At 41.8% G+C, this 27,232-nt stretch overlaps 1 protein-coding gene across 7 annotated transcripts in view; it reads left to right on the top strand.

The window, feature by feature from the left end:
• The window catches only part of ACVR1 (activin A receptor type 1), a 128,965-nt gene extending 102,202 nt beyond the window's left edge, over positions 1 to 26,763 (top strand). For all 7 annotated transcript variants that reach the window (XM_087860890.1, XM_045781575.2, XM_045781559.2 and 4 more), the window contains 4 exons: positions 1,666 to 1,941; positions 6,493 to 6,690; positions 24,666 to 24,796; positions 25,538 to 26,763. In XM_087860890.1, the coding sequence (XP_087717016.1) occupies positions 1,666 to 1,941; positions 6,493 to 6,690; positions 24,666 to 24,796; positions 25,538 to 25,672 (740 nt within the window). In that variant the 3' untranslated portion in view covers positions 25,673 to 26,763. The remainder of the gene's footprint in view (positions 1 to 1,665; positions 1,942 to 6,492; positions 6,691 to 24,665; positions 24,797 to 25,537) is intronic.
• Positions 26,764 to 27,232: the final 469 nt, after the last annotated feature.

Below are 27,232 nucleotides of genomic sequence, written 5' to 3'. Positions count from 1 at the left end.
ATTGTCTTTCTCTGAGTAGAAGTCAGCCTGTTTGGGGGCGGTCTGGCATTGTGGGTGAGAGTATGGGTTCTAGAGCCAGGCTTTCGGGGACCATTACTAGCTTTAATGTCGGCGCTGTCGTCTGCCTCCTTCCTGTGTATTGGAGGATCTCGTGCAGAGTGTGTAGAAGAATTGTGCCCGGCACCTTGTTAGTCCCAGTAATTACTAGCTGCTTCTATTGTTGATGATGACGATGATCAAATAGGGGACACTTCCTTCTTCCCAGAGTTTCCTGCACAAGCTGTGGTGTGCCCAGGTGGCCAGCACCAAAATTGGGATCAGCGACAACTTAACTGACGTGATGCGTAATTTGGCATCTCCTAGCAGCACTTTCATTATTTATAAACAGACTATAATGATACCTGTGTTCCTGGTGTATTGATAAAAATCCTATGAGAAAAATGTATATGAAAGTGGCACAGACTTTAAATCACGCTCTGTGCAAGTGCGAGGCGTGTTCTGCGTGTTTCTGTTTTCCTGCATCCTTTCACAAGTCCTTTAATCCTGCCTCAAGCCATACCTGTCTTTTTTTTTTAATATTCTTTTATTTATAAGTCCCAGATGTCACTGCTTGTACATGTGTCCATTAGGGGTGTGTGTGTATTTTTTTATGTATATATAAAAATACATGTATAAATATATATAAACATATATGGAGAGAGAATGTGTGAGCGAGTGGGTGGAAAGCATGTCTGTAGCAGGAAAGGCAAGCACACACATCACAATTTATTTTGTAGGTTGGAAGTTCTAGAGTTCATTCAGTTTGCTCAAGGGTCCCCTCAGAATGTTTAGGAAAATCTCCTCCTACCTCCTTATTGACATCTGTCAAATCTCACTTCTTTTCAAGACCGCTTCAGTTATCACTTCTCAATGGAAGCCTGTTGTGACATCTTGTTTGAATTACTAGGATTCCCTATTCTGGACTCATGTTGCCCTTTGCAGATCTACCAGTACTTTCATTATATTCGTTACATGATCTTGTAATTTTTCCTTCCTATATCTGTCCTCTTTTCTGGGCAACAGACGCTATCATCTTGGTTTTCTTGTGTGACTGACAAAGAGCATCATAGATGTTTATTATATTTGGTTTCTTTTTTATTTGATGAGTAGTCAGTCATTTAATATAAACTTATCCCTTTGTCTTATATCTGAACGAAGATAATCCAGGGAACCTAAATGAGTTGTCTAGTGTTATACAACAAATCACAGGCACAGTAAATACTAGAACACAGGTGTTTCGATTCTATGTTTTTTATTCTTTTTGGGTGACTGATGAGTAATCGCACTTGGAATATGAACATGATAGTTTGATACTATCATCACGGATAAACACCAAGATATTATTCCTATCTGAATCGTAAAGCAATGTAAAATCTTTTTAAAGGATTATTTATAATGAAAATAAATATGGACATTTCCTATTCTTTAGCAGTACCTTGGTACTGGTAGTATTAAGAGTATTATGTTTTTCTGTTGATGCCTCTCTAAACCTCCTTTCATGGTAGTTGGTTAGTTTAGTTATTTTTTGTTACAGGTGGTATCTATTGTATGGGTCACTATTTCTGTATGCTAAGTTATAATGTGAAATTCTTATATGTCTGCTAATTTTGTTCTTGCTCTCTCTAGGTTTTATTGCTTCAGACATGACATCAAGACACTCCAGTACCCAGCTGTGGTTAATCACACATTACCATGAAATGGGATCGTTGTATGACTATCTTCAGCTCACTACTCTGGATACTGTTAGCTGCCTGCGAATAGTGCTGTCCATAGCTAGTGGTCTCGCACATTTGCACATAGAGATATTTGGGACCCAAGGGAAGCCAGCCATTGCTCATCGAGATTTAAAGAGCAAAAACATCCTGGTTAAGAAGAATGGACAGTGTTGCATAGCAGATTTGGGTAAAGTTTTAAAAATATTTTTTAATTACAGTTTTTACTTTTGTTGCAGTCCATCATTTAGCTAGGTCGCATCCATGCCCCCTCCCGTAACATCTTGTTATGAAGACTTTCAAGCACGCAGGCAGATTGAAAGAACTTCCTTGTGAACAGCTATATACCCACTACCTGGATTCTCCCATCAAAATTTTACTGTTCGTAAGCTTTCTCACATATCCGTCCCTCCCCACTCATCAATCCATCTTTAATCACTGGTACATTCCCAAGTGAACTGCGGACAAAAGAGCCCTTTGTTCTGACGACTTCAGCGTGTATCCCACTCTGTCGTGCCCTGCAGCCTATTATTTTTGACTTTTTTTCTCTCCAGGTAAAATTCCAATTTCATGCAAAATACACAAATCTTAGGGAATACCTTCTCACAGTTTTGACAAGTGCTGTAAAATCCAAATCTGTATTGAAACTCAGACCTTCGCATTATCTTGGAAATTCACTTCCAAGTAAACTGCTTGCTCAGTCAGTTCCTGACCAGCCCACCCTCAGGGGCAACCAGTAGTCTATAGCATTCTGATTTCACAAACCTTTACACAAATTTAAAATAACCTATGGAGTGAGGGGTACCTGGGTGGCTCAGTTGGTTAAGTGTCTGACTCTTGGTTTTGGCTCAGGTCATGATCTCAGGGTCATGAGATGGAGCCCTGTGCTGGGCTCCACGTGCAGTGTGGAGTCTGCCTTGGATTCCCCCTCCCTCTCCCTCCTGCTCATTCGCTCTCAAATACATACATACATACATACGTACATACGTACATACATAAAATCTTAAAAAAGAAAAAACCTATGGGATGAGTTCATCATAAAAATGGCTTCTAAAGTTGTTTTTCTGTAACCATGGCAAAAGTATCAGTCAAGAAAGAGGAAAAAAATTCCTGAACCAGTTCACAATTTGTCCTGCTGGGATATCTCATTCCTGTGGTGTTAGGGTAATGCTCAGTGTAGCTTTAATTGTATTATAAATAAGATTATTTTCATTTATAGTGACACTGTATATAAAACCATATGCAACTTGGATATTGGCTGAATAATTACGCTAATGAGAACTGAATGGTATTATCGGTTATTCATTTCAGTGGACTACTGAGAGTCCTCGCTCCATTTGATTAAAACGTGGTTTATATTATATTCATATCATTGTAGTTATTGTGAGGCTGATAAAGGTTTGGACAATATTAGCTCTTGTATATAAATGATAAAATTTATTCTTATTTTTAAACACAAAGGATGTGACATGTCTGGAAAATGTATTTCTTTTGAATTTCTTTAAAGTCTGCATTCCTGCTGAGAATTATTTTACGATATTTTGCAAGTGTGAGAAGAAAAATACTTAGGATAGCAGTGAAAGGGTATGGCTCTTAAGTTTTTGTGGTGTAGAGGACTTTTATGGCCATGCCCTGGCTTTTGGAGCAGGGTGGTTTGGACTTGAATCCTGGCTTTCCCAGTTATCACCCTGTATATCTATGCAGGTATTTTAATCTGTCTATGTGCCTGCCCGAAGTGCAGGACTGCTTATCCTCTATTGGGGGGCTTAGCCAGGAATGCTTTAGTGTTTGACACTGTGCACTGTAATTCTGTATTGTTTCAAATGTTCATAACGTTGTGTTCAAGTATTATTCATGTTACTCAAATCAATTACTATGTACCTCGCATGGTTCTTATAAAATTCAGAAATGATTATACTTCCTTGGCAAATAATAAGCATTCAGATGGTAGCTGTTATAGTCCAGTGGTCTAGGGGAGATGGAAAATTGAGGAAGCTGTTGGCTTTGGTTATGGACTTGATAGGGAGTCAGAGGTGTTTTTCAGTAAGTCCAACTAATTAGTCATTCATTTTTCTTTCTTTTCGCTGGTAGCCTTCCAGTTAGATACATGGATTTGTACAAATACATGTGTTAAGGTGTTACTATCCAGGGAATAATTCCTTGGTACAGAAGATAGCTGCTCTAAGATCATCATTTGTGTGTAATTTTTCACTTTATACCCAGAAATTAAGAATCATTCATTAGAAATCATGTTCTATTATTGATAAGGCAAAAATACCAGTATTCTATTTGTTTTTCTAACTTTTTATTATAAAAAAATTGAAACATACAGAAAGGCTGAAAGAATAGGAAGTACAATGATCTTTCATATGCACGACACCTAGATTCAACAGTTGTTAAAATTTTGCAATATTTCCTTTATTTCTATGTAGCTGGGCATCTGTCTTTGCTCATACATTTGAAAATAAGTTACAGACATCACGACACTTGACTCCTAAATACTTCAAAATGTATCTCCCGCATAATCACAGTTTATCACACCTAAAATTATTGATAGTTCTTTAGTATCATTTAATGTCCATTTTCAGATTTTTCCTGTTTTTTTTTTTTTAAGATTTTATTTATTTATGTGACAGAGAGACAGCCAGCGAGAGAGGGAACACAGCAGGGGAGAGGGAGAGGAAGAAGCAGGCTCCCAGCCGAGGAGCCCGATGTGGGACTTGATCCCGGAACGCCAGGATCACGCCCTGAGCGGAAGGCAGACGCTTAATGACTGCGCTACCCAGGCGCCCCTGTTTTTTTTTTTTTTTTTTAAGATTTTATTTATTTATTTGACAGAGAGAGAGACAGCCAGCGAGAGAGGGAACACAAGCAGGGGGAGTGGGAGAGGAAGAAGCAGGCTCCCAGCAGGGCAGGGAGCCCGATGCGGGGCTCGATCCCAGAGCCCTGGGATCACACCCTGGGCCGAAGACAGATGCTTAATGACTGTGCCCCAAGATTTTTCTAGTTTTCTCAAACAAGAATTCAGCCAAGGTTTACACATTGTATTCGGATGTTTTGTCTCTTTAGGTAGCGTGATAATTATCTGTTACTGGGTACCACATTACCTCTACAACTGTAGCAGCTTAAAATAACACAAATTTGTTATCTCACATAGTCATCTGAGGGTCAGCAATCTTGGGATGACTTAGCTCCCTGGTTCTGGCTCAGGATCTTGTGGGGATCATGCAGTCAAGCTGTCGATGAGAGTGGCAAGCGTCCGAAGGCTTCGTCAGGGCTGGAGGAACTCCCAGGATGGCTCCACTCGCATGGCTATTGGCAGGAGGCTTCGGTCCCTTGTCTGGGAGGCCTCTCCACAGAGCTGCCTGAGTGTCCTCATAACACAAGAGACCTGAGAGAGAGCGGAGAGGAAGCCATGGTGCTGTTGATGTCCTAATTTTGATCTCCATTCACTTCTGCCATGTTGTGTGTGACTGTCCAGCCCTCACTCAAGGCATGGGGAATTGAGCTTCGCCTCCTGAAGGGAGACATTTCAAAGAACTTGTGGACATATTTTTAAACTGCTCCAGCTAGTATTGCCATGATCTATTCAAACTGCACCTTTTCATATTCTGTTATTTTGGCTCTTTGGTTCTGGAAACGATAGAGAGGTGTCCATGTTTCAGGAGATGTTCACTGTGGCCGTAGAAACTGGGGTTGATTAGAAGAATTGGGGAAAGAGGAGCCAGTCTGATGTTGTGAATGCAGTTGCTGATTTCTCTGCCAATTATTAAGGGTGCGATACCATGTGCCATCTCTGTGGCGCGAGAAGGAGTCATCGTCCCACACATTCAAAGCCATGGAGTGGGAGGAGAAGCATTCTCCACAGAAGGCTTGAGGGATCCCCAAGGGATCATTGGGTTGCAAAGGTTTACAGAGGCGGCTTGTTCCAATTTGGCACTTTTCATTATTTTGAGTGTTAAAGGAATCACTTTGAGTTGGTCAGCACATACATCAAAAAGTAATTTCATTCTCAAATGAATCATGCATGTATCTGCCTAACCCTCCCGGTCGGCAAGGAATGCCAGGTCTCTCTAATTGGAGAATTCTGAAATGAGTCATGGTGTAAGAAAGTGCTTCAAAGCCATTTAGCATGAGAGTTGTGCTTTGAATCAAGGTCTAGTTTAACGCTGTCTGCATGCATGACTGTAGAGAAAGGCCTGTGGGTTTGGTCAGCATGGCTATTTCTCAGGTGAGCAGCTCTTCCTAAAGGGATGGAACAATGCCTATGGTAGCCCGCCTTTTACCTAGTAATACATTACCTCAAATTCTCTGCCTCATCCTGTTGGAAATTTGTGTTTGCACGTTATTGGGAGCTGTGAGGGAATATGAGAGCTTTACTTCTCCTAAAACCCTTGGAGGTTCCCACTTAACCTGTGAGCCTGTTTTCCTGTGGACTTGAAATACTGGCCTCATATTGCTTTGGTGCATTGGTTTATTATTCATCCAGATCTTTTTGTTTTAGAGGTTCAGGTGTTAACCTAAGAGCTTCAGTCTGTTTCTGGCATTAGTTCTTTTTTCTGTTGTCACGGAGGTCCTCTTCCCACAGTATTCCAGAGATTACCTACTCTGGGTATAGTGCAGCAGTGACCAGGACTGCCACAAGAGGGCGCTTCAGATTGGGGTCAGTTTGAACATCCTTCAGCAACCCTGTGTGAGAAAGGAAGCAAACTGACCCACGTTGTTGTCTTCTTCCTTTCAGGCCTGGCAGTCATGCATTCCCAGAGTACCAATCAGCTCGATGTGGGGAACAACCCCCGTGTGGGCACCAAACGCTACATGGCCCCTGAAGTTCTAGATGAAACCATCCAGGTGGACTGTTTCGATTCTTACAAGAGAGTTGATATTTGGGCCTTTGGACTTGTCTTGTGGGAAGTGGCCAGGCGTATGGTCAGCAACGGTAAGTACGTGATCTAATACAGCAATGTCCTTCCCTGAGTCCTCTTGGTTCTGCTGTCTTTAAAAGGGCAAAGGAAATATTTAAGTCCACGTTGTTCCATGAATCATACTTATTCCTTGAATCATACATCAAGCTATCAGCATCTATATTTGATTTATGGCTAGTAGGTGGAATGTAATGGCATTATATTTTAGCTACACAAGAGGAAATGAGGGTTGAAAAAGAATATTTCGGGCTGGGACATCTGGTCCTGGCGCTGCCTCCCTGGTGCTTGAGTATAAGCCCCCAATAAACACTGCCTGACTCTTGGGGGAAAAAAAATTTCGGAGAAGACTAGTTATTCTTTGGCTTTTCTTTTGGATAGTCCATATTTCATTCCTTCCTTTCCCCATCTTCCTGTTCTGCCTTTCTTCCCATCCTCTCTCTTCCCTTGTTCTTCTCACAAGTGGAATTTAACATGAGAAGAATGCTTCAGTAAATTGAAGGGTGAATTCTATTTTAGATATTTTTACTTCTTAAATTTGGGTTATTGAGAAGAGGCTCAGGTTACACATTCAGAATTCACCTCTTTGTAAGAAGCAAGGCTGTATCTTCTGAATTAGTGAAATTCAGATTCAGGAAGCCCAGAGTGGGTGGCTAGTGCTGGTCCTCCAATGAGTAAGTTTTATGAAATGCGTTGTCTTCATAGTTACAGAAGCCTATGTCCGTCCTTTCTAACCTGTGACCCCTACAGTAAACTCTTAACTTATTCTTGTCTTTCATGTATCCAAATCAGCCACAAATACACTGTTGAACTTTACTGGAAGTACATTGTATTCTGAAAGCGTCAAGTATACTGTTCTAAATTGCACCTGCCCCATCTACTCACAAAGTGGATTTTATGGCAGACTTTCTTGAATCACTTAAATAAACTTCTGTCTTCTCAACTGGAAGTCTTCTTTCAGAGGACATGTCTGAAATTGTTCCAGAAAAACAGGCAAATGCCATATATTTAGATTTATATTTATTTTCAAAAGATACTTTCCCCTCCTAGGACTCCTTAGAATCCTGGATTTGAAGTATGAAAGAAATAATGTGTGAATGCTCAAGGTTTGAGATTCTTGGGGCAATCATAATTTTCCTGAACAACATAGCCAGAGAATAGGAAGTTCTTTGAGGCAAGCGGCATCGGGGTAATTTACCCTAGCTTTCGTGTGCAGTAATTCAAATTGGCATGCCTTCATGGTAGGCTGCTGCCGCCTTTTCTTTTCTTTTTTTTCTCTAACAGCAGAGTGTGTCTGGCTTTGAGACCCTTAGAGAGTCTGTTAAAAGCAATGTTTCAGATTAAACATAAACATACATGCATTGCTACCTGACTGTTCTTTTAATTTTCCTTTTCTTTTCTTTCTTCTGATGGAGTCATGAACATTTTCTTGGTAATTGTTTCTCAATCGTTGGGAGCTTACTGAGTAGCATTTTGTGCCATCAAAGTGCCTTGAGAATTATCTGCAACAGGGAGATTGTTTTGCTGATTTATGAAGTTCTGAACTTTGCCTGGAATTACACATCGACTTCATTTGCTTACCCCCTCCCCAAGAATCCTTGAGCATCTTGGAACTGAAAATCTAATTTTAATTTGTTTATTTCAGCGAACAATTTAGAGGAGGATTGGCGTCATAATAAACCATGCACTGGGGAACTTGCCCCCAGTGAAGAGGAAACTAATATCCCGAGGCCAGGATGGTAGCCGGCCAGCGGCGGCTGGGCTGGAGCCGCTCCAAGCAGGCCTGCACGATGAAAGCTGAGCTTGGCAGAAATGTGGGATTTGGGCTTTGTAAGAATTCATGTTGCAAACGCGTTCCCTGTGTTACAGGCATAAACCCAAGTGGCTCTTAAAGATCACTTGTGCTTAATAGGAGTCCATTTGAAATTAGAGTCATCAGTTTAAAATTGAGCTCAACAAATGGTCGTTTGCATCATCTGTTCTGTGTTTAACGTTCTTTTGCAGAAAAAAATCACGAAGGGTAGAGGAAGAGGGACTATTTTGGTTGTTTGATCGATCGACTTCCTGTTACGTCATCATTTAGGTGGCTCTCTGGTTCCTAAAATTCTGTGGGTTGAACTTCTCTTCTGTGGTGTAGTTGGATTTTTAGTGGGAGATAAGGGTATGTTGTGTCTCCTTTTAAATCAGTTACTGTCCCTTGGCAGTGACTAATTTGATATTTTCCCCTTCTCTTTTTAGTCCCCCCTCCTCCCATAAATGTGCACAGGCGCGCGCACGCGCACAGATGGAAATCCTTTATCTGGACTCAAAATAGGTTTGCACGTGGGATTGAACACTTGTAGGTTGATTATTAATATTTTAGTTATTACTACCCCAAAATGAAAATGAGTAGAAAGAAAAATAAGAGAAAATTTGCCCTTACATTCTAACATCCGTGTGCCTTTCCACTTCTCTGTGCACCCTGTATGTTTTTGACTTCATTATCATCATAGTATAGTTACAGTTCTGTATCTTTTTCATCCGAGTGTGTCTTTTAACGGGAAATAGTCTGTTTTTATTTTAAGTGGTCATGTGATATTTTATTAGCCATTTTCATATTTCAGACATCCCATCTCCTCCATTCGGGGCCTGTAGTAGGTACCTTTGTTCATATAACTTTTTCACTTGGGGAATTAATTCTTAATCTGAAAACAAGTAGACCTAATAGGTCAAAGAGTATGGAGGTTTTTATGGCTTGACACATATTGCCAAATTGCTTTTCATAAGAGTTGTGCTAATTTACAATATCCCGCTCACCCCAGGGTGCGATGTACCTATTTCACTTTCTTACCAGCTTTAGGAGCTGTCATTAAAAGAATATATATTTTTGAAATTATTGCATATAAAATGTACCTCATTTAAATATATGAATATCTTAGGAAGGTCATTATAGTTATGTATCCTTTGAGTTTCTGAGTCCATGATAAAAATTGATGACCAGATAGTTCTCCTGGAGCAATATGATCCTCAAGTGAACCATGAGTATAAAAATATGTTGCATTTTGTGTTTTCATTGGAATGTTACATTTATTTGCTGCTAATAATAAACTTCATGCTGTTTCTGTACAGGAAATGAGAATTAAGTCCGTTTGCACATCTGAAGACTTCTCAGTAGTGTCTTTTGGAATTTACTTCCTATGTTTAGTTGGATACCGAATTTGGAATTGGTAGAAAGGAAAATGGTTTTCTCACCTTTCCTGGGTGAATTTTGGGTGTCAGCTTAAGGCAGGGGTTTGCCTGGATCAATAGTTCTTAAACTGAGTGTCCGTCAGATTCATCTAGAAACAGAATGCTGGGCCTGCCACCCCAGAGTTTCTGATTTAGGAGGTCTGGACGGAGAACCTCCCTTTCTAACAGGGCCACAGGTGATCCCCACATTACCATTGGGTCAGGGGCCATACTCTTGAGATCTCATGTTAAAATGGGATCAGTCAGTCTTCCCAGGCTGGGTCATAGATGCCTCCAGGATGCTGACAGTCTATCTGAGCAGGATGCCCGTGATTTTTTTTCTGATGCTTTAGGTGACACCTGCTCTCTCGCAAGCTTAGGAGGGGTTCATTTCATCTTTAAGAGTCTTGTGTCTAGGCCCTGGCCTTTCTTTCTAGATTTTTCCTACTTCTCTGACAGTATTCTTTTTTTCCTCCTTTGATAGTTCTATGGATATATTTGTGTCTGCTTACCTGAGTTGAGTGTGGTGCGAGGACAGAACTTTGCATGGGGATTGCATAGGTAAATAGATATATCCTTACTGTGGACTTGTGCCATTTCGCTTTGGTCTGATAGAAGACCTTGAGTCGCCCCTTCCAAGTAACCCCCAGTAGTATGTTCCCTCTCCAAGGCAGAAGCCCTTTCTCTGGAGCCTCAGCTTTCAGTGTTATGCCTTGTTTGGATCTCTACATGCAGAAACCCGATAGGCGTGTTGTTCTAATACTGTGGTCATCTGCTCAAGGGTTGAAAACCCAAGTAAGATAATCTTCACCATCCATCCTCCAGCACCTTCGACCACAGCATCATCTGAGCAGCTCGAGCCTCTGTTCAGCGTCATGCAGCTCATAGTCTATATTTCATTGCAGTTTCAGGTCATATAACTTGGTCATTTATGTGACAGGTATACTTCACTGTCGTCAGTACGCTAGAAATTTTGAAAAGGCAGTGCACCCAGTTTGTAGGCAAGCACGTTTGCATGGTAGGACAGATCCTGTTCCTTCATTGTGTTTGGTTGCTAAGTACCTGGTTGTGCCGTGTTTCTCTCTTTCCTTGCTGTGGCTTTCCCTGGGCCCAGAGCCCTGCACGGGGGAAGCCGCGGCGCGGGTGCCCCCTGTGCAGCTGCGTGCTGCCGCTTTCGGGCTCTTCCGAGGCGGTACGGTGTGAGCCTTCACATTTCAGGCTCTGCAGTCATGCTGTCTGCCTCGGTCACGTGCATGGTGTCATCATCCAAAAAATGTTGCCGGTAATAGTATTTACTTTAAAGGGTTCTTTTTTTTTTTTTTTTTTAAAGATTTTATTTATTTATTCGACAGAGATAGAGACAGCCAGCGAGAGAGGGAACACAAGCGGGGGAGTGGGAGAGGAAGAAGCAGTCTCATAGCGGAGGAGCCTGATGTGGGGCTTGATCCCGTAACGCCAGGATCACGCCCTGAGCTGAAGGCAGACGCTTAACCGCTGTGCCACCCAGGCGCCCCAAGAGTTCTGATGATGAGCTGAGCTCATGTACGTGAAGCACCCTGTGTGTGTCTGGCATGTAGTAAGTGTTTAGTAACACAACCATGGGTACCTGCTGTTCACTGGAAATGAGTGATAAGGCCACTCGAGTGATTCTCCGTTGGCCTTCCTCCACCTTTCCTTATGCCAATCCTGCACTCACACACTACATTTGTTTCCCTCTTCACTTCCCACCAGAGGACTGGGTGGACACACTCTCTTGTTTCAGTGTTACTGACTTTGTTTATTTAGGGATGGATTCCAGTGTGAAAATGTATCTCATAGAAAAATGCTTGCTGGCCAGGCTGCATCTACTATGGGTTGAGGTCGAGGAACTATTTGTTAGAATAGGTTTCCAAAGCCTGTGTGTCAAACACCAACTTATTCTCAGTAATCCTGGGCTTGCCGGGGAGCTGCATGTGCTTCTGTTCCCAAGCAGGATGGGCTTGTGTATGGAAACCATGACAACTTTTATTTTCTTCAGCAACTTGATATCCACCATATTTCAAGTTTTTTTTCCCACTGGTGTATATTAAGGTTTGAACAAGGGGAAGAATCATCATATTAGGGAATTTTTTTTTCATATTCATTAGAGTCATTTCTTTCACGTGCTTTGTTTTGTTTTGTTCAGCCTTTCGTTAAGTGGCTGGGGAAAGGAATATGGAGGTGGAGGGGGAAGAAGGATATTTTCCCACTGATTCCCAGAATTTCATGTTCCTGATTGAGAGATCCAGACCAGAGGAGAGCAGTCAACTGACCTCATGAAATCATAGCCTGAGTCTGGCAGAACATTGTTCAAGTATCAGGGTCTTAAACCTTGTAACAGCCCAGCATTCAGTGACACATTCTTCCTCTCCTGTGAGACCCCGGAAGCTGCCAACTTTTTGGGACTCTCGTGGAACGTTTCTCTCTCTAGGTGTTGGCACTACACCCGATCGGAGACATCCTGTTCATAGCTTAACTCAGACCATGGCTGTGTACCTCTCCGAGGCCTTTTGTCCTCTCCCCTGACAGCTAACTGTGATACTCACGTGTACACTTCATAGGGTCTGACTACACGGTGATCGGTAGATCGTGTGCTACGTGACACTGACGAGAATCTCGATAATAGGAATACTCGTATAATTTTAACACACATCTCTGAGAACACAGTCAGTCTTGGCTTGAGTGATGTGCATGGCTCCATATGCCCGCGGGTTGCAGTAGGGGTAGAGGGATGAGGGCATGCCACGCGTGTACTCTCCCTAGCAGGGAGCAGCCAGAGCTGTTCTTCAGCTCCCTTGCTGTTGCAGAAAGGAGTACCTGGCGTGGGGTAAGGCAGGGCTCCCAGCGAGTGTGCGCCGTGAGATTACAGAAATGCCTTGAGATACTGATTCTCTTAAACCTCCAGCAGTGAGACAGGACCCGGGGGGGCCAGAACCTCCTGCGTTGTCGTCCCCTCAGCCGTGAGCAGCCTCATGCATTTACCTGTTAGCGGTGTCTGATGTGCGCCACGGCACGAAAAACGTTTGAAGGCCTCCTGTTAGGAATGTTCAGTGAAGTAACACAAATCTTGGGTATACCTTTTTGAATCTTGGAGAGCAGTGTTCACAGGCCTTCTTTCTGGTGAGACTAAATTCATTTATACACATACTACCTTTGGGGTGTTTTCCATATTGAAATCGTGCTGGTACCAGTATTAACCTTTTTCTTTAACTTGGCTTTTTTCAAACTTAGTGTATCGAGGCCTAGTTGACGTACGACGTTACATCGGTGTCAGGTGTACAGCATAGTGGTTCGGCAAGTCTATACACGAAGCTGTGCCCACACAGCTGTAGCGACTGTCACCGTACAACACTATTCCAGTACCACTGACTCGATTTTCTAAGCTGCACCCTCCATTCCTGTGACTTACTCGTTCCATAATTGGAAGTCTGTACCTCTCCTTCTCCCATTTTGCCCATCTCACCACCCCTTTCCTCTGGTAACCATCAGTTTGTATTTATGGGTCCATTTCTGCTTTTTGGTCATTTGTTTTGTTTTTTAGATTTCATAGTAAGTAAATTCATATGGTATTTGTCTTTTTCTGTGTGACTTACCTGACTTAGCATGATACCCTCTGGGTCCATCCATGTTGTTGCAAATGGTGAATCTCATTCTTTTTTATGGCCGATTAATCTTCCATTGTGTGTATGTGTGTGTATGTGTGTGTGTTTATGTGTGTGTATGTGTGTGTGTGTGTATGTGTGTATGTGTGTGTATGTGTACACACACAACATTATCTTTATCCATTCGCCTGTCGATGGGCATGTGGATTACTTCAGTATCTTGACTATTGTACATAATGCTGCAATAAATATAGGAGTGCATATATCTTTTTGAATTAGTATTTTCATTGTCTTTGGGTAAATACCCAGTAGTGGAATGACTGTATTGGTTAGTATTTCTCTGTTAACTTTTTTTGAGGACCATCCAGACTGTTTTCCACAGTGGTTGTACAGATTTATATTCCTAGACAAGGGTTTTTCTCTACATCCTCACCAGCATTGGTTATTTCTTGTCTTTTTGATATTAGCCATTCTGACAGGTGTCAGGCGATACCTCATTGTGGTTTTGATTTGCATTTCCCTGATGCTGAGTGATGTTGAGCATCTTGTCATGTGTCTGTTGGCCATCTGTACGTCTTCTTTGGAAAAATGTCTGTTTAGGTTTTCTGCCCATTTTTAGTCAGATTGATTATTTTTTGGTGTTGAGTTGTCTTAATTCTTCGTATTTTGGATATTAACCCTTTACTGGATATATCATTTGCAAATATCTCCTCCCATTCACTGGGTTCCCTTTTCATTTTGTTGATGGTTTCCTTCGCTCTGCAAAGCTTTTTATTTTGGAATAGTCCCAGTGGTTTATTTTTCCTTTTGTTTTTGTTGCCTGATGACATATCTAGAAAAATGTTGTTGTGGCCGATGTCTGGATTACTGCCAATGTTACCTTCTAGGAGTTCCATAGTTTCGGGTCTCACATTTACATCTCAAATCCATTTTGAGTTTATTTTCGTCTATGGTGTGAGAAAGTGGTCCAGTTTTCCCAGCACTGTTTATTGAAGAGAATGTCTTTTTCCCATGGTATATTCTTGCCTCTTCTGTGTTTGATCAATTAACCATATAAGTGCATGTTTTTCTTTCTGGCTATCTGTTCTGTTTCATTTATCTGTGTGTTTACTCTTATTCCAGTATTATACTGTTTTGATTATTACAGCTTTTTTTTTTTTTTTTAAGATTTTATTCATTTATTTGAGAGAGTGAGCACAAGCAGGGGGAGGGGCAGAGGGAGAGGGAGAACCAGGCCCCCCGCTGAGCAGGGAGCTCCATGCAGGACTGGATCCCAGGACCCTGAGATGATGACCTGAGCCGAAGGCAGGTGCTTAACCCACTGAGCCCCCCCAGGCGCTCCGATGATTACAGGTTTGTCGTATGTCTAGAAATCTGCGATTGTGATGCCTTCACCTTTTTCTTTCTCAAGATCACTTTGGCTCTTTGGAGTCTTTTGTGGTTCCACCCAAATTTTAGGATTATTTGTTCTAGTTCTGTGAAACATGCCATTGTTATTTTGATGAGGACTGTGTTGGATCTGTAGCTTGCTTTGGGTAATGTGGACATCTCCACAGTATTAATTCTTCCAGTGTGTGGTATAGCTTTCCATTTGTTTGTGTCATCTTCAGTTTCTTTCTCCAGGGTTTATAGTTTTCAGAGGAGGAGTCTTTCACCTCCTTGGATAAGTTTATCCCTAGGTATCTTATTTGTTTGGTTGCAATTGTAAGTGGGATTGTTTTCTTAATTTCTGTTACTTCATTATTAGTACATAGAAATTGCAACAGATTTCTGTGTATTAATTCTGTATCCTGCAACTGTACTGAATTCCTTTATTCTAATAGGTTTTTGGTGGAGTGTAGGGCTTTCTATGTATAGTGGGAGGTCATCTAAAAATAATGCAGTTTTACTTCTTTCTTACCGATTTGGATGCCTTTTATTTCTTTTTCTCGTTTTTTTGTCTGATTGCTGTGGCTTGAACTCTCAGTGCCATGCTGGGTAGAGGTGGTGAGAGTACACATGCTGGTCTTATTTCAGATCTTAGAGGAAGAGCTCTCAGCTTTTCCCCATTGAGTATGATATTGGCTGTGAAGATGCAAAGGTTTTGTCCATGAACCACTTCAAATTTTCTCATATGCCACTCTTGAAGGAAACACTATATTATCTTATAGTTCTCCCAGAAGCCAAACATAAACTGTTCTAATTCTTATCTAAATGGCTTTAGTTGTAAAGTTCTAGTCTCTGAAAGATTTCAGAATTTCTATAGGTGTTAACTGGTAACGGCAGCCCTCTGTATGGATATAGGTGTGAGGGACTATGTTCTCCTCACCTGTTACCTGGGTGTCACGGTGACTGCCCATGTTGGAGGACAGCGGAGAGAGACAGTGCAGTGAGCATCTTGTGACATGAGATTAATGCAGAGAGGAGCGTCGTTCATTATGTCACTGTTGGCTTGTTGGGAAGAATTCTAGACTATAAACAGGGCATTGGATGCCTTGCTGTTAATTACCTGGGAACTTGGACAAAGCAAGTTTTCCTGTGTGGTCCTCGGTTCTTTTTTTTTTTTTTCTTCTTGTGAAGGAAAAGAGGACTGTGATGTAATCGACATGATTCCAACACCCCATGATGCCCCTTCACCTTACCTTCAGATGATCCAAAGGATAGCCAGGTCCATAATCCCTTATCTGTGATTGAGAAATTCCCAAGCTTTAGAATCCAATTTCAGAACTTACTTGGCAGAACACCTGAACTCATTTAGGAGTCAGACTTCACTTGAATTGACATGAGTCTATTTATAGCTTTTATTTATCCCATTTAGTGGGACTGTTGATATATTTCACTACAGAAATGTGTTTGGTTGTGGGGTATCCCTCAGACTCTGCTGGGGTGTCACATAAACAGAGTGTGTGCCTCTTACTACCTTTATAAAGTGTAAAAAACTCCCAAATTCTCAAACACATCTAACCTCAAGGGTTTTGGATAAAGGATTGTGGACATGTAATCAATATTCACTCAAGTAATATGTATGCATATCCTAGGTATTCCCTTTTAGGCTCTGGGAAGCAGTAGAGCAAAAAAATAATAATGTATCTCTTTAATATTTAACAGATTAAGCGACTATGGTTGAGGTGTATGGGTGTGTGTGTGTGTGTGTGTGTGTGTGACAGAGTATAGGGAGGGCACTGAACTTTGTCCAGGGTCCTGGAATTGTGGTAGCGAGGTGGGAGGGTCTTCTTAGAAGATAGAAAGCATGAACTGAGTCATAATTGAGATGAAAGGAGCTAGTCGGGCGGACTAGCGTGGGCAGACATGTAGATGGGAATGAGAAATACAGTCCAGTGATGATGACAAGTGGTATCCTGGGCAAAAGGAAGCACTGTGGGGAGTGACACAGGTGCCCTACGGCCAGAGCCGCAAGCCACGCTAGTATGTGGAGCAGTGTGGTGGGGGAATGAGCCTGAGCCCATGTAGACACAATGAGCTTTTCCCTCGGTTCTTCCCCCTAAAGATTTGGCAGGGGGGCAGGGGATATGGTGGATGGCTAGCAGGGCAGGGTTTGAAGCAGACATACCTGTAGGTCCCAGATGTGGCTGTCAGAGCGGGGAGAAGATGGTACCCCGGTCTAAGGCTTTGGTGGGGAGGATCGCAAAGAAGACTGTCTTTCCAGAGAGTGGTCTAAGATGCGACTCTGGCATTTCATGCTTTTTGGAGCACTGTCTAGGGCATTCTTTCTGATCTATGCATCAGCTTTGTGATGTGTACTTAAAGGTGTTGGAACTAAGGCCTGGCAAGTAAGGGGTTTACTCAGGACCATGCAGCAAATTCATGGGAGGGAGATTGGTTGGTAAAGATATATTTGTACCAGAGAATAGAAAAGTTCCAAAGAGACATATGCTCAGGAAAAAATTATTGTAGAAATCAGATACATATGCCAAGAGTTGTGGGGGAGTAGGTTATGAATAATTTCTGATTCCTTTCTTGTGGCCTTTTGAGTCACGCCAGCCACCTTTCATGGAGAAGCAGGGCCTGGTCCCTCGGTCCTTGCGCGACTGCTGCGTGAGGGCTCCGCTTCCCCGCCTCGCCGCGGCCTTGCTGCGTGCACCCCACATCTGGCACTCAGAGGACTTCGCGTTTCTAGTCACTTTTCCTGCTGTCCTCTCTGCCGGCTCATCATTTGGCAGTTGTTCATTGAGTGCCGTCTTAAAAGGACGTAAGAGTTCACTTTTTTGCCTGGCTCTCCCGATTTCTGGCAGCAATGAGGCACAGTTAGAAATAACTTCCTACCTTGACACCAGTTTAGTCGTCCTTGACCTCCCGCTCTCCATACCCTCATGTGCACCCGATTTCAGCCACAGGGCATTCCCTCTCTACAACGAGCGAGGGTCACCTGTAACCCCTTGTCTTTGTCCTCACCCCGCTCCCCCCCACACACACATGTCCCCTGTTGCTGGTGTTTCTCATCCCCATCCTCTTCTCTGCCTTGCAGTCTCCTTATCTTTCTCGGTCTGCCCAAGCCCCAGCTCCCGCAGAGCTTACTTACGCTTCCGTGACACCCCGTTATGTCTGGTACTGAAACCACACAGCTGGTTATTTTCTCTAAGACTTGCTGAGTATCGTATCCCTGCACCTTCTCCCTGCTCTTACCTCTAACGCCTGTAAGTTGTCACATTTCCCTTCCCTCTTATTCTCGGCCTTCTTACCAGCACTGCATCTTTTTTTATTTTTATATCTCCAGTGCCAAGCACAACCTCTGACTCAGTAACCATTCTGATCCCTTAAACTGTGTGTGCCAATCTAAGAACTAGCACATAAAAATGTATTTTGAAAGGCAAAGATAGTAGTGGGGTAAAAAAACATTTTTGAGGGTTTTTTTTTTTTTTACGAGATTTCCATTATCTAAAGAAAGAAGGGCTTGTTTCCACAGATTGTGAATTCCTTGACAAACGAGCATGTCTTAGACTTTTATCATCCTTAACATTTAATGTGGTGCTCCACACCTAGCAGGTGCCTAATGTGCTTTATTGATTGAAATAAAATAATTGCTTTCTTTGGCCAGAGGGAGTTCCATGTGACTGCTAGAGTTTAGTCCCGGATTTATTTGCACGGGTCCTGCTTTTCCAGAATAAGATGGAGACAATCAGCAACTGACCAGTGGTTGAAGAGAGGTGTGACTAAATCCCAGACATAATCGATTAAATGGTCTTTCTTTTTAAATTTGATTCCCTTTGTTATAACATGGGGCAGATAATGAGATTAAAGTATGGGAAATATAAACAAGAGGGAAAACCTCAGCTTTGTATAGTGAAATTTGTCGTTGGGATCACTAGATCTCGTGTCTTGAAAATCCACCCATGCCCTTTTCTTTTGCGTTTATAGAAAAGCCCACTTAGCCCTTTCCAAACTAGCCAGGCAAATGATCCCAACTAGCTGGTTAAGTGACCGTGAACACGTAATGCTATTATGCTAAATTAAAAAAAAAATTAAAGTAGGCTACTAAATGTATTCTCGTTTGGAGGAGTTAAGACAGTGAAGGGCACATCTCTATTTCCTATAACTTCATGTAGCCCTTAAAAAAGGTGTAAATGACCTTCTACGTCCATGTCTAGTTGTATTTTGTGTGGTATGTCTTAGTACTAGAAGGAAGTATTTTTGTTTTAAAGTTTCATGGGCTCCTCATGAGAGGACATGAGGCCTTTGAGGTGAGGGGTCACAAATCTTCTGAAAGCAGTGGTTTTCAGGAAAGGTTTTAATCCGTTGACTAATACACTTTATGATTACAGTTATGCAGTGTGGGTAAGTTATTTAGACTTAAACAGTTTCAACTAGAAATTTATTTTTACATTACTGAAAACAGAATGTAGTATCAGTGAACTTAGTCAAATCAATGAAGTTAAAGAAATTGCATAGATTTTTTTTTTTTAAAGATTTTATTTATTTGAGAGACAGAGATAGAGAGTGTGCACAAGCAGGGAGGAGAGGGAGAAGCGGGCTCCCTGCCGAACAGGGAGCCTGATGTGGGGCTCGATCCCAGGACCCTGAGATCATGACCCATGCCGAAGACAGAGGCTTAACCTACTGAGCCACCCAGGCGCCCCTGCATAGATCTTTTTTTTTTTTTTAATTATGTTATGTTAGTCACCATACAGCACATCATTAGTTTTTGATGTAACGTTCCATGATTCATTGTTTGTATATAACACCCAGTGCACCATGCAATACGTGCCCTCCTTACTACCCATCACCGGCCTATCCCAATCCCCCACCCCCTTCCCCTCTGAAACCCTCAGTTTGTTTCCCAGAGTCCACAGTCTCTCATGGTTCATTTCCCCTTCTGTTTACCCCTGCTTCATTCTTCCCTTCCTTCTCCTACCGATCTCCCTGCTATTCCTTACATTCCACAAATGAGTGAAACCGTATGATAATTGTCTTTCTCTGCTTGACTTATTTCACTTAGCATAATCTCCTCCAGTCCCATACCATGGTGATGCAAATGTTGGGTAATCGTTCTTTCTGACTGCATAGATCTTCTTAAACATGTTCCTTATCATGGCTAATCTTTTGCATAAACGAGGTGTATTTATATGGGATTTGTGAAATGGGTTCTTGCAGTGAAGTAACTTAATTTCTTTGATCAATGACAAGGGGATTGAAGCTTTTCAGGCTGTGAGAAAAGTTATAATTCAACTTTTCTTTCTTTTCCCCAAACAACCTGTTAGGTATTTAGAAATAGAAGAAAGTTACATGGAGAAAGGAAGAGGGCAGTAAACCAAGTAGTCCCCTGGCCTCATTGTTGAAGGCTTTGATGGTAGAAGAAAAATGGATTTCTTGGTTTCTTCTCTTTAAGGGGAAGAATCAGTTTTCTAATTCTAAGTGATGAAGTTTAAAATGTCTCTATTTGTAGAATTACATCAATTTCTTTCACAAAGAAGAGTAATTTTTCTGGGGGAAAAAGGGTTTCTAAGGCATTGGAAGCCTTGCTAAGCTGAAATTAACCTCTTTCATATTTGCTTGGGGTAAGGAGAGAGTTCATGCTTTTCAGCCATTCTTGACTATCTTTCTCTACATTTTGTTCCTTCAATCTGAGAGTGAGTAATAGAGCCATCAAGCAGGCACCTGTGTCTGGCTGTCTGAGGTCGCCCATTCAAAGAAGAAATGAATATTTCATATTATTTGCAGTCTACCAGTGGGAGGGATTATTTCTGTGTTCTGTTTTTACTTCTCTTCTTTCACTGCTGATTTTATTTATTTGGGTTCCCTCTTTTTCTTGATTTTTCTTGATATTTCAAAGAACCACCTCTTGGTTTCATTGATCTTTTCTGTTTCTCTTTTATTTTCTCTGTGTTTTTATTTTCTGTTTCTGCCTTGATTGTCACTGTTTTCTTCCTTCCACTAACTTTGGATTTATTCCTTTTCTAGTTCCTTTAGGAGTATGGTTAGATTGAGATTTTTCTTGTTTCTTGAGATAGGCCTGTATTGCCATAAACTTCTCTAGAACAGCTTTTGCCGTGTCCCAAAGAATTGGGACCATTGTGTTTTCATTTTCATTTGTCTCCATGTGTTTTGTATGTCCTCTTTGATGCCTTTGTTGGCCCGTTCATTCTTCAGTAGTATGTTGTTCAGCCTCCACGTGTTTTTGTTTTTTCCAATTTTTTATTTTTTACTTTTTGTAATTGGTTTTTAGTTTTATACTGTTGTGTTCAGAAAAGATGCTTGGTAGGATTTCAGTCTACTTAAGTTTATTGAGATTTGTGGGCTGACATTTGATCTATCCTGGAGAATGTTCCATGTGGACTTGAAAAGGTGTGTTCTGTTGTGTTTGGATGGAATATTCTATATACACCTGTTAAGTCCGTCTGGTCTAATGTGTCATTCAGAGCCATTGTTCCTTGTTGATTTCTGCCTGGATGATCTGTGCATTGGTGTAGTGGAATGTGAGTCAATTTCTTCCTTCCGTCCATATTTGCTTTATGTATTTAGATGCTCCAACGTAGGGTGTATAGATATTTACAGTTGTTACATGCTCTTGTTGGTTTGAATCCTCCATCATTATGCAGTGCTCTTCTTTGGTGTGACAGTCTTTGTTTTAATCCACTAGGCTATGTAAGTATTGCTTCCCCAGCTTCTTTTCTTTTTTTCTTTTCTTTCTTTTCTTCTTTTCTTTTCTGCTTCCATTTACATGGAAAATCTCTTTCCATCTCTTCACTTTTAGTCTGTTTGGGTCTGTGGGTCAGAAGTGAGTCTCTTGGGACACCTGGGTGGCTCAGTTGGTTAAGCGTCTGCCTTCAGCTCAGGTCACGATCCCAGGGTCCTGGGATCAAGTCCCGCATTGAGCTCCTTGCTCAGCGGGGAGTCTGCTTCTCCCTCTGCCTGTCGTTCCCCCTGCTTGTACTCTTGCTGTTAAATAAAATCGTTAAAAGAAAAAAAAAAAAAAAGTGAGTCTCTTGTAGGCAGCATATATAAATGGGACTTTTTTTTTTTTATTCATTCAGTCACCCTATGTCTTTTGATTGGAGCATTTAGACCACTTACATTCAAAGTAGTTGCTGATAGGTGTGTGCCCCTTGCCATTTTGTTCGTTGCTTTCTGGTTGTTTCTGTAGTTCTTCTCTTGCTGGCTTTCCGTGTGACTGATGACTCTTTAGTGTTAGACTTGGCTTTCTCTATTACAGGTTTTTGTTTTGTGCTTACCACGAGATTTATATATACCATCCGAAGTATACGGCAGTCTGTATTAAGTTGCTGGTCATTTAAGTTTGAACACATTCTAAAAGAACTTTATTTTTATTCTTGTTTTATATGTGGTCGTATTTTACATTTGTATTTTGTGAAGCCCTGTAACCTAGTTTTTAGATACAATCGATTATACTACTTTTGTCTTTTAATCTTCATATTAGCTTTATAAGTGATTGCTTGACTGCCTTTACTGTGGGGGCTTTTAATTCTTGAATTTTTTTCCTTTCATAATTTTCTTCTGTTTTTGGCCATTGCCTTTTCCACTTACAGAAGTCCTGTTGTGATGATGAACTCCTTTAACTTTTATTTGGGGAACTCTTTATCCAGAAAGTTATCATCCAGAATTTAAGGAGAGATACTCTTTTGGTTTTAGGTTTTTTTCCTTTCAGCGTTTTGCAGGCCGGAAAAGCGTGACATGATATAGTCAAAGTTTCTGCTGATTAATCAGCTGATAGCCCTTCGGGGTTTCTCTTGCATACGACTATTTGCTTCTGTCCTTATTTTTATTCTTTGACATTTTAATTATTACGTGTCATGGTGTAGGACTTCCTTGGTTTCCATCTTATTTGGGATTTTTGGTGCTTCTGGACCTAGAAGTCTGTTTTTTTCTCCCTAGGTTAGGAAAGTTTTCAGCTATTATTTCTTCAGCTAAGTTTTCTGCTCCCTTTCTATTTTCCTTCTGGGACCCATGTGATGCAGATCTTTTTCTGTTTGATATTGTCGAAGAGGTCCCTTCGCTTATCCCAATTACAAAATTTTTTTTTTCTTTTTCCTGTTCAGTTTGGATGCTTTCCATTACCTTGGTTTGCTTTCCGATAGATCATCGATCCGTTCTCCATCCTCTAATGTAGAGTTGATTCCGTCTAGTATGTAGTTCATTTCATTTCAATTATTGTGTCTTCAACCCTGTTGTTTTTTTATTTCTTTGTTGAAGTTCTTCCTGATTTTATCCACTCTCTTCTGCAGTCTGGTAGCATCTTTAGGACCATCCCTTTGAACTCTTTATGAAGTAGAGTGCTTATTTCCATTTCCTTTACTTCCTTCTCTGAGCTGTTGTCTTATTCTTGCTTTTGGAACATATTCTTCTGTCTCTTCATTTTGCTTGGCTTTCAGTGTTTCTTTGAATTAGGCAGAACAGCTAATTCTCCTAATCTTGAAGGGATGGTTTCTTTTATTGTCTCCCCCAGCGAGACTGTGCCTGGTGACTTTGGTTGGCTGGCTGGAGCTGTGGCTGGTGCAGGCTCGGGGTCCTGGGGCATGCGGTGCTGGGGCGGCGCTGATTGGATGGTCAGAGCTGAACTGGGCACTGCGAAGTCTTGGGGCTCACCTGTCAGAGGGTGCCAGCTATGCGGTCCTGGGGCTGTCTACATGGAAGGCATCCTTGCAGGACAGCTCAAGTGGCCGCAGGCCAGGTTATCCCAGGATACTCTGTGCGGACGGAGTCCTGGCAGGGCAAGTGGAGCTGCAGTGTTGCACAGGCCACAATATATGGCGGTGTTGCATGAAGGGGGAGCTCTATTGGGTTAGCTTGAGCTGAAGCAGGTGCAGCTGGGGGTCCCAGGGCCCTGTACAGGGTGGTGCCCTGGCAAGCTGTCTGGAGCTGAAGTGGGTGTGGGGTATTCCTGGGTAGTTTGTACCTGTGTCACCTTGACAAGATGGCTCAAGCCATAGTGACCACTGACCAGGAGTGTCTTAGTGTGTGCTTCAGGTGGCTGCCTTGGCGGATGGCTGGAGCTGGTGTGGGATAGGGGCCTGGGGCTCACTGAGGCAGTAGGCCAGCTGTGGTGTGCAGACCCTGCTCTTGTCTGCACTATCAAGGTTGGGCAGGGGGTGGTTAGCTAGCAGTGGTGTTCACCGGCCCCTGACTGAGAGTTGCAGCAGATCCCCGGCGTGTGATGGAGTTGTAGCGCTGGATCTTTTATATTCTAGTTGATCTTTTAGACTGTGGCATTTTTGCTCTGGGCCCCAGGTAGACAAACCTGTTCATGGCCCCTCGGTCCTAGCTCTGCTTGTTGAAGTGCCACGGTGTTGGGGGTGGGGGCTCTTCTTTAGGAGACGCTGCTTTATAAATACGTGTAGATTTGGTGTATCCATGAAGGAGAGGTGTTCCGGGGCCTCCTGTGTCACCATCTTGTACCAGCATGGTGTCACTTTTTGATCACCAAAGGAATTTTGTCCTCAGTCACATTTTGGGTATTACAGAGCATTTTGTCAATAAATATAATTATATGAGTAGTAGCCACATTTTCTTCTCACGTCATTCCTGTGGAGACGTGGGGGAAGAATATCTTACCTTGTGCTCCACTTATTTTGTAGCTCTCAGCGTCGCCTTGAAGTGAGGAAGATGTTCAGTTCTTCTCCTGTCGCATTAGAACCTGCAATACAAATTAATAAAGCCTTAGGGGAAGCCTCTGCTCTCTCGCTAACCAACACACTTCTTGTCCACGTGCACAGGTATCGTGGAGGATTACAAGCCACCATTTTACGATGTGGTTCCCAATGACCCAAGTTTTGAAGATATGAGAAAGGTGGTCTGTGTGGATCAACAGAGGCCAAACATACCCAATAGATGGTTCTCAGACCCGGTAAGAGTGCCAGTTTCCTAGAGCTGTCTTCCCCTTTTTCCTAGGGGAAACTCAAGAGCAAGCCAATAGCATAGTTCCTGAATGATGGGCCCTGTCTATGGCTCTCTACCTTATGCAGAAGGGCCTTGGACCTCGTTAAGTAGGTTCACAAAATGGTATCGTTGAAAGAGCAGCATTCTCTGAGCTTACTAATAAATGACAACATTCACAGGAATTTCTACTATTGACTAGCTCTAGAGTTAGGAGACTCATTACTCTCCCACTAGCCCTAGGACTGCAGTTTCCCAAGTCAAACCAGAAACTAACCTCTTTCCATCTCTGCGTATCTGAAATTCCAAACAGACGCTGTGCTGCTGAAGAGTCTTACTGCTTCTCTTCAGTAGCAGCAAATCTGAAACACCGACATATGACGCCATGTGCAGATTTCATTATTAACTCTGGGGAGCATGAGCTCTTTTAGCACCCATAAAACATCAGGGGGGCCAGCCCTTCCTCTGTAATTTACCTCATAAAGTCAACTGGTAGCATTAGGAGTCCAAAGGTCAGATTCAGGAGACTCAAGAGGGACTCTTTTATCAGTGGTCAAGGCCTTGATTATTTGATGAAGAAGACGGCAGTAACATCACTAACTTCCCGAGACCTGCAGAGTTCTGCAAAATCTGTCGACATAACATCTGCCAGGGTTCTGGGGGCCACTGAAAGCCACTTTTTCACTGTGGTATTTGTTCTTTCTCTCCTCAGACATTAACCTCTCTGGCTAAGCTGATGAAAGAATGCTGGTATCAAAATCCATCCGCAAGACTCACAGCCCTGCGTATCAAAAAGACTTTGACCAAAATTGATAATTCCCTAGACAAATTGAAAACTGACTGTTGACATTTTCATGGCGTCAAGAAGGAAGATTTGACGTTGTCTTTGTCCAGCTGGGACCTAATGCTGGCCTGACTGGTTGTCGGAACAGAATCCATCGGTCTCCCTCCGCAAATGGCTGCTTTGACAAGGCAGACATTCTACCCAGCCATGTGTTGGGGAGACACCAAAACCACCCTAACCTCGCTCAATGACTGTGAACTGGGCATTTCACAAACTGTTCACACTGCAGAGACTAATGTCGGACAGACACTGTTGCAAAGGTAGGGGAACTGGAGGAACACAGAGAAATCCTAAAAGAGATCTGGGCATTAAGACAGTGGCTTTGCATATCTTTCACAGGTCTCCTAGACTCTCCCCATGGGAAACTCAAGGAGGTGGTGAATTTTTATCAGCAATATTGCCTGTGCTTCTCTTCTTTATTGCACTAGGAATTCTTTGCATTCCTTACTTGCACTGTTACTCTTAATTTTAAAGACCCAACTTGCCAAAACGTTGGCTGCGTACTCCACTGGTCTGTCTTTGGATAATAGGAATTCAATTTGGCAAAACAAAATGTAATGTCAGACTTTGCTGCATTCTACACATGTGCTGATGTTTACAATGATGCTGAAACATTAGGAATTGTTTATACACAACTTTGCAAATTATTTATTACTTGTGCACTTGGCAGTTTTTACAAAACTGCTTTGTGCATATGTTAAAGCTTATTTTTATGTGGTCTTATGATTTTATTACTGAAATGTTTTTAACACTATACTCTGAAATGGACATTTTCTTTTATTATCAGTTAAATTCACATTTTAAGTGCTTCACATTTGTATGTGTGTAGACTGTAACTTTTTTCAGTTCATATGCAGAAATGTATTTAGCCATTACCCCTGTGACACCACCGAATATATTACTGATTTAGAAGCAAAGATTTCAGTAGAATTTTAGTCCTGAACGCTGTGGGGAAAATGCATCTTCTTCGGAATTATCCATTATGTGCATTTAAACTCTGCCAGAAAAAAATAACTATTTTGTTTTAATCTACTTTTTGTATTTAGTAGTTATTTGTATAAATTAAATAAAAGGTTTTCAAGTCAAAAAGTGAACTTTTTTTTTTTTTTTTTTTTTTACCATATAAGAAAGATCTATATTCTCGAATGCATTTTATTATGGGAACAATAGAAGCACAAAATGAATTTATAAATCGAATTTGCTTTTCAAGTCTGGCAACAGTCTTGAGGGTCTTAATGAGGATGACGTCCAACTTGAATGTGGTATCAGAAAATCTGAATTTTGTTTCTTTTTTTGGCTGTGATAATTTTTTCTTGGTCTGTGCCCCCAACTGTGAAGTGAGGGTGATGATAGACCTGTTTGATCTGTTTTCTTTACATGAGGGATGTGAGTATAAATAGGAGGGATGGTGTCCAAGCATTTTTTAGGGTGAAGTCCTGTGTGAGTGGAAAGCAGTCTTAAATATCTCCCCTTGCTGCTTGGGGAGAGTCCTTTGCTGGTTTTCTTCACTTCTTGTGCTCAACAGGATTGAAAGGTAAGGTTTAAAATAGCCCAAATAAGAGA

This window comes from Ursus americanus, chromosome 1 (genome assembly GCF_024610735.1).
Source record: "Ursus americanus isolate L20-20 chromosome 1, mUrsAme1.1.p, whole genome shotgun sequence".
NCBI classification, from domain to species: Eukaryota; Metazoa; Chordata; class Mammalia; order Carnivora; family Ursidae; genus Ursus; species Ursus americanus.
This window is presented reverse-complemented; position numbering and strand designations above follow the sequence as displayed.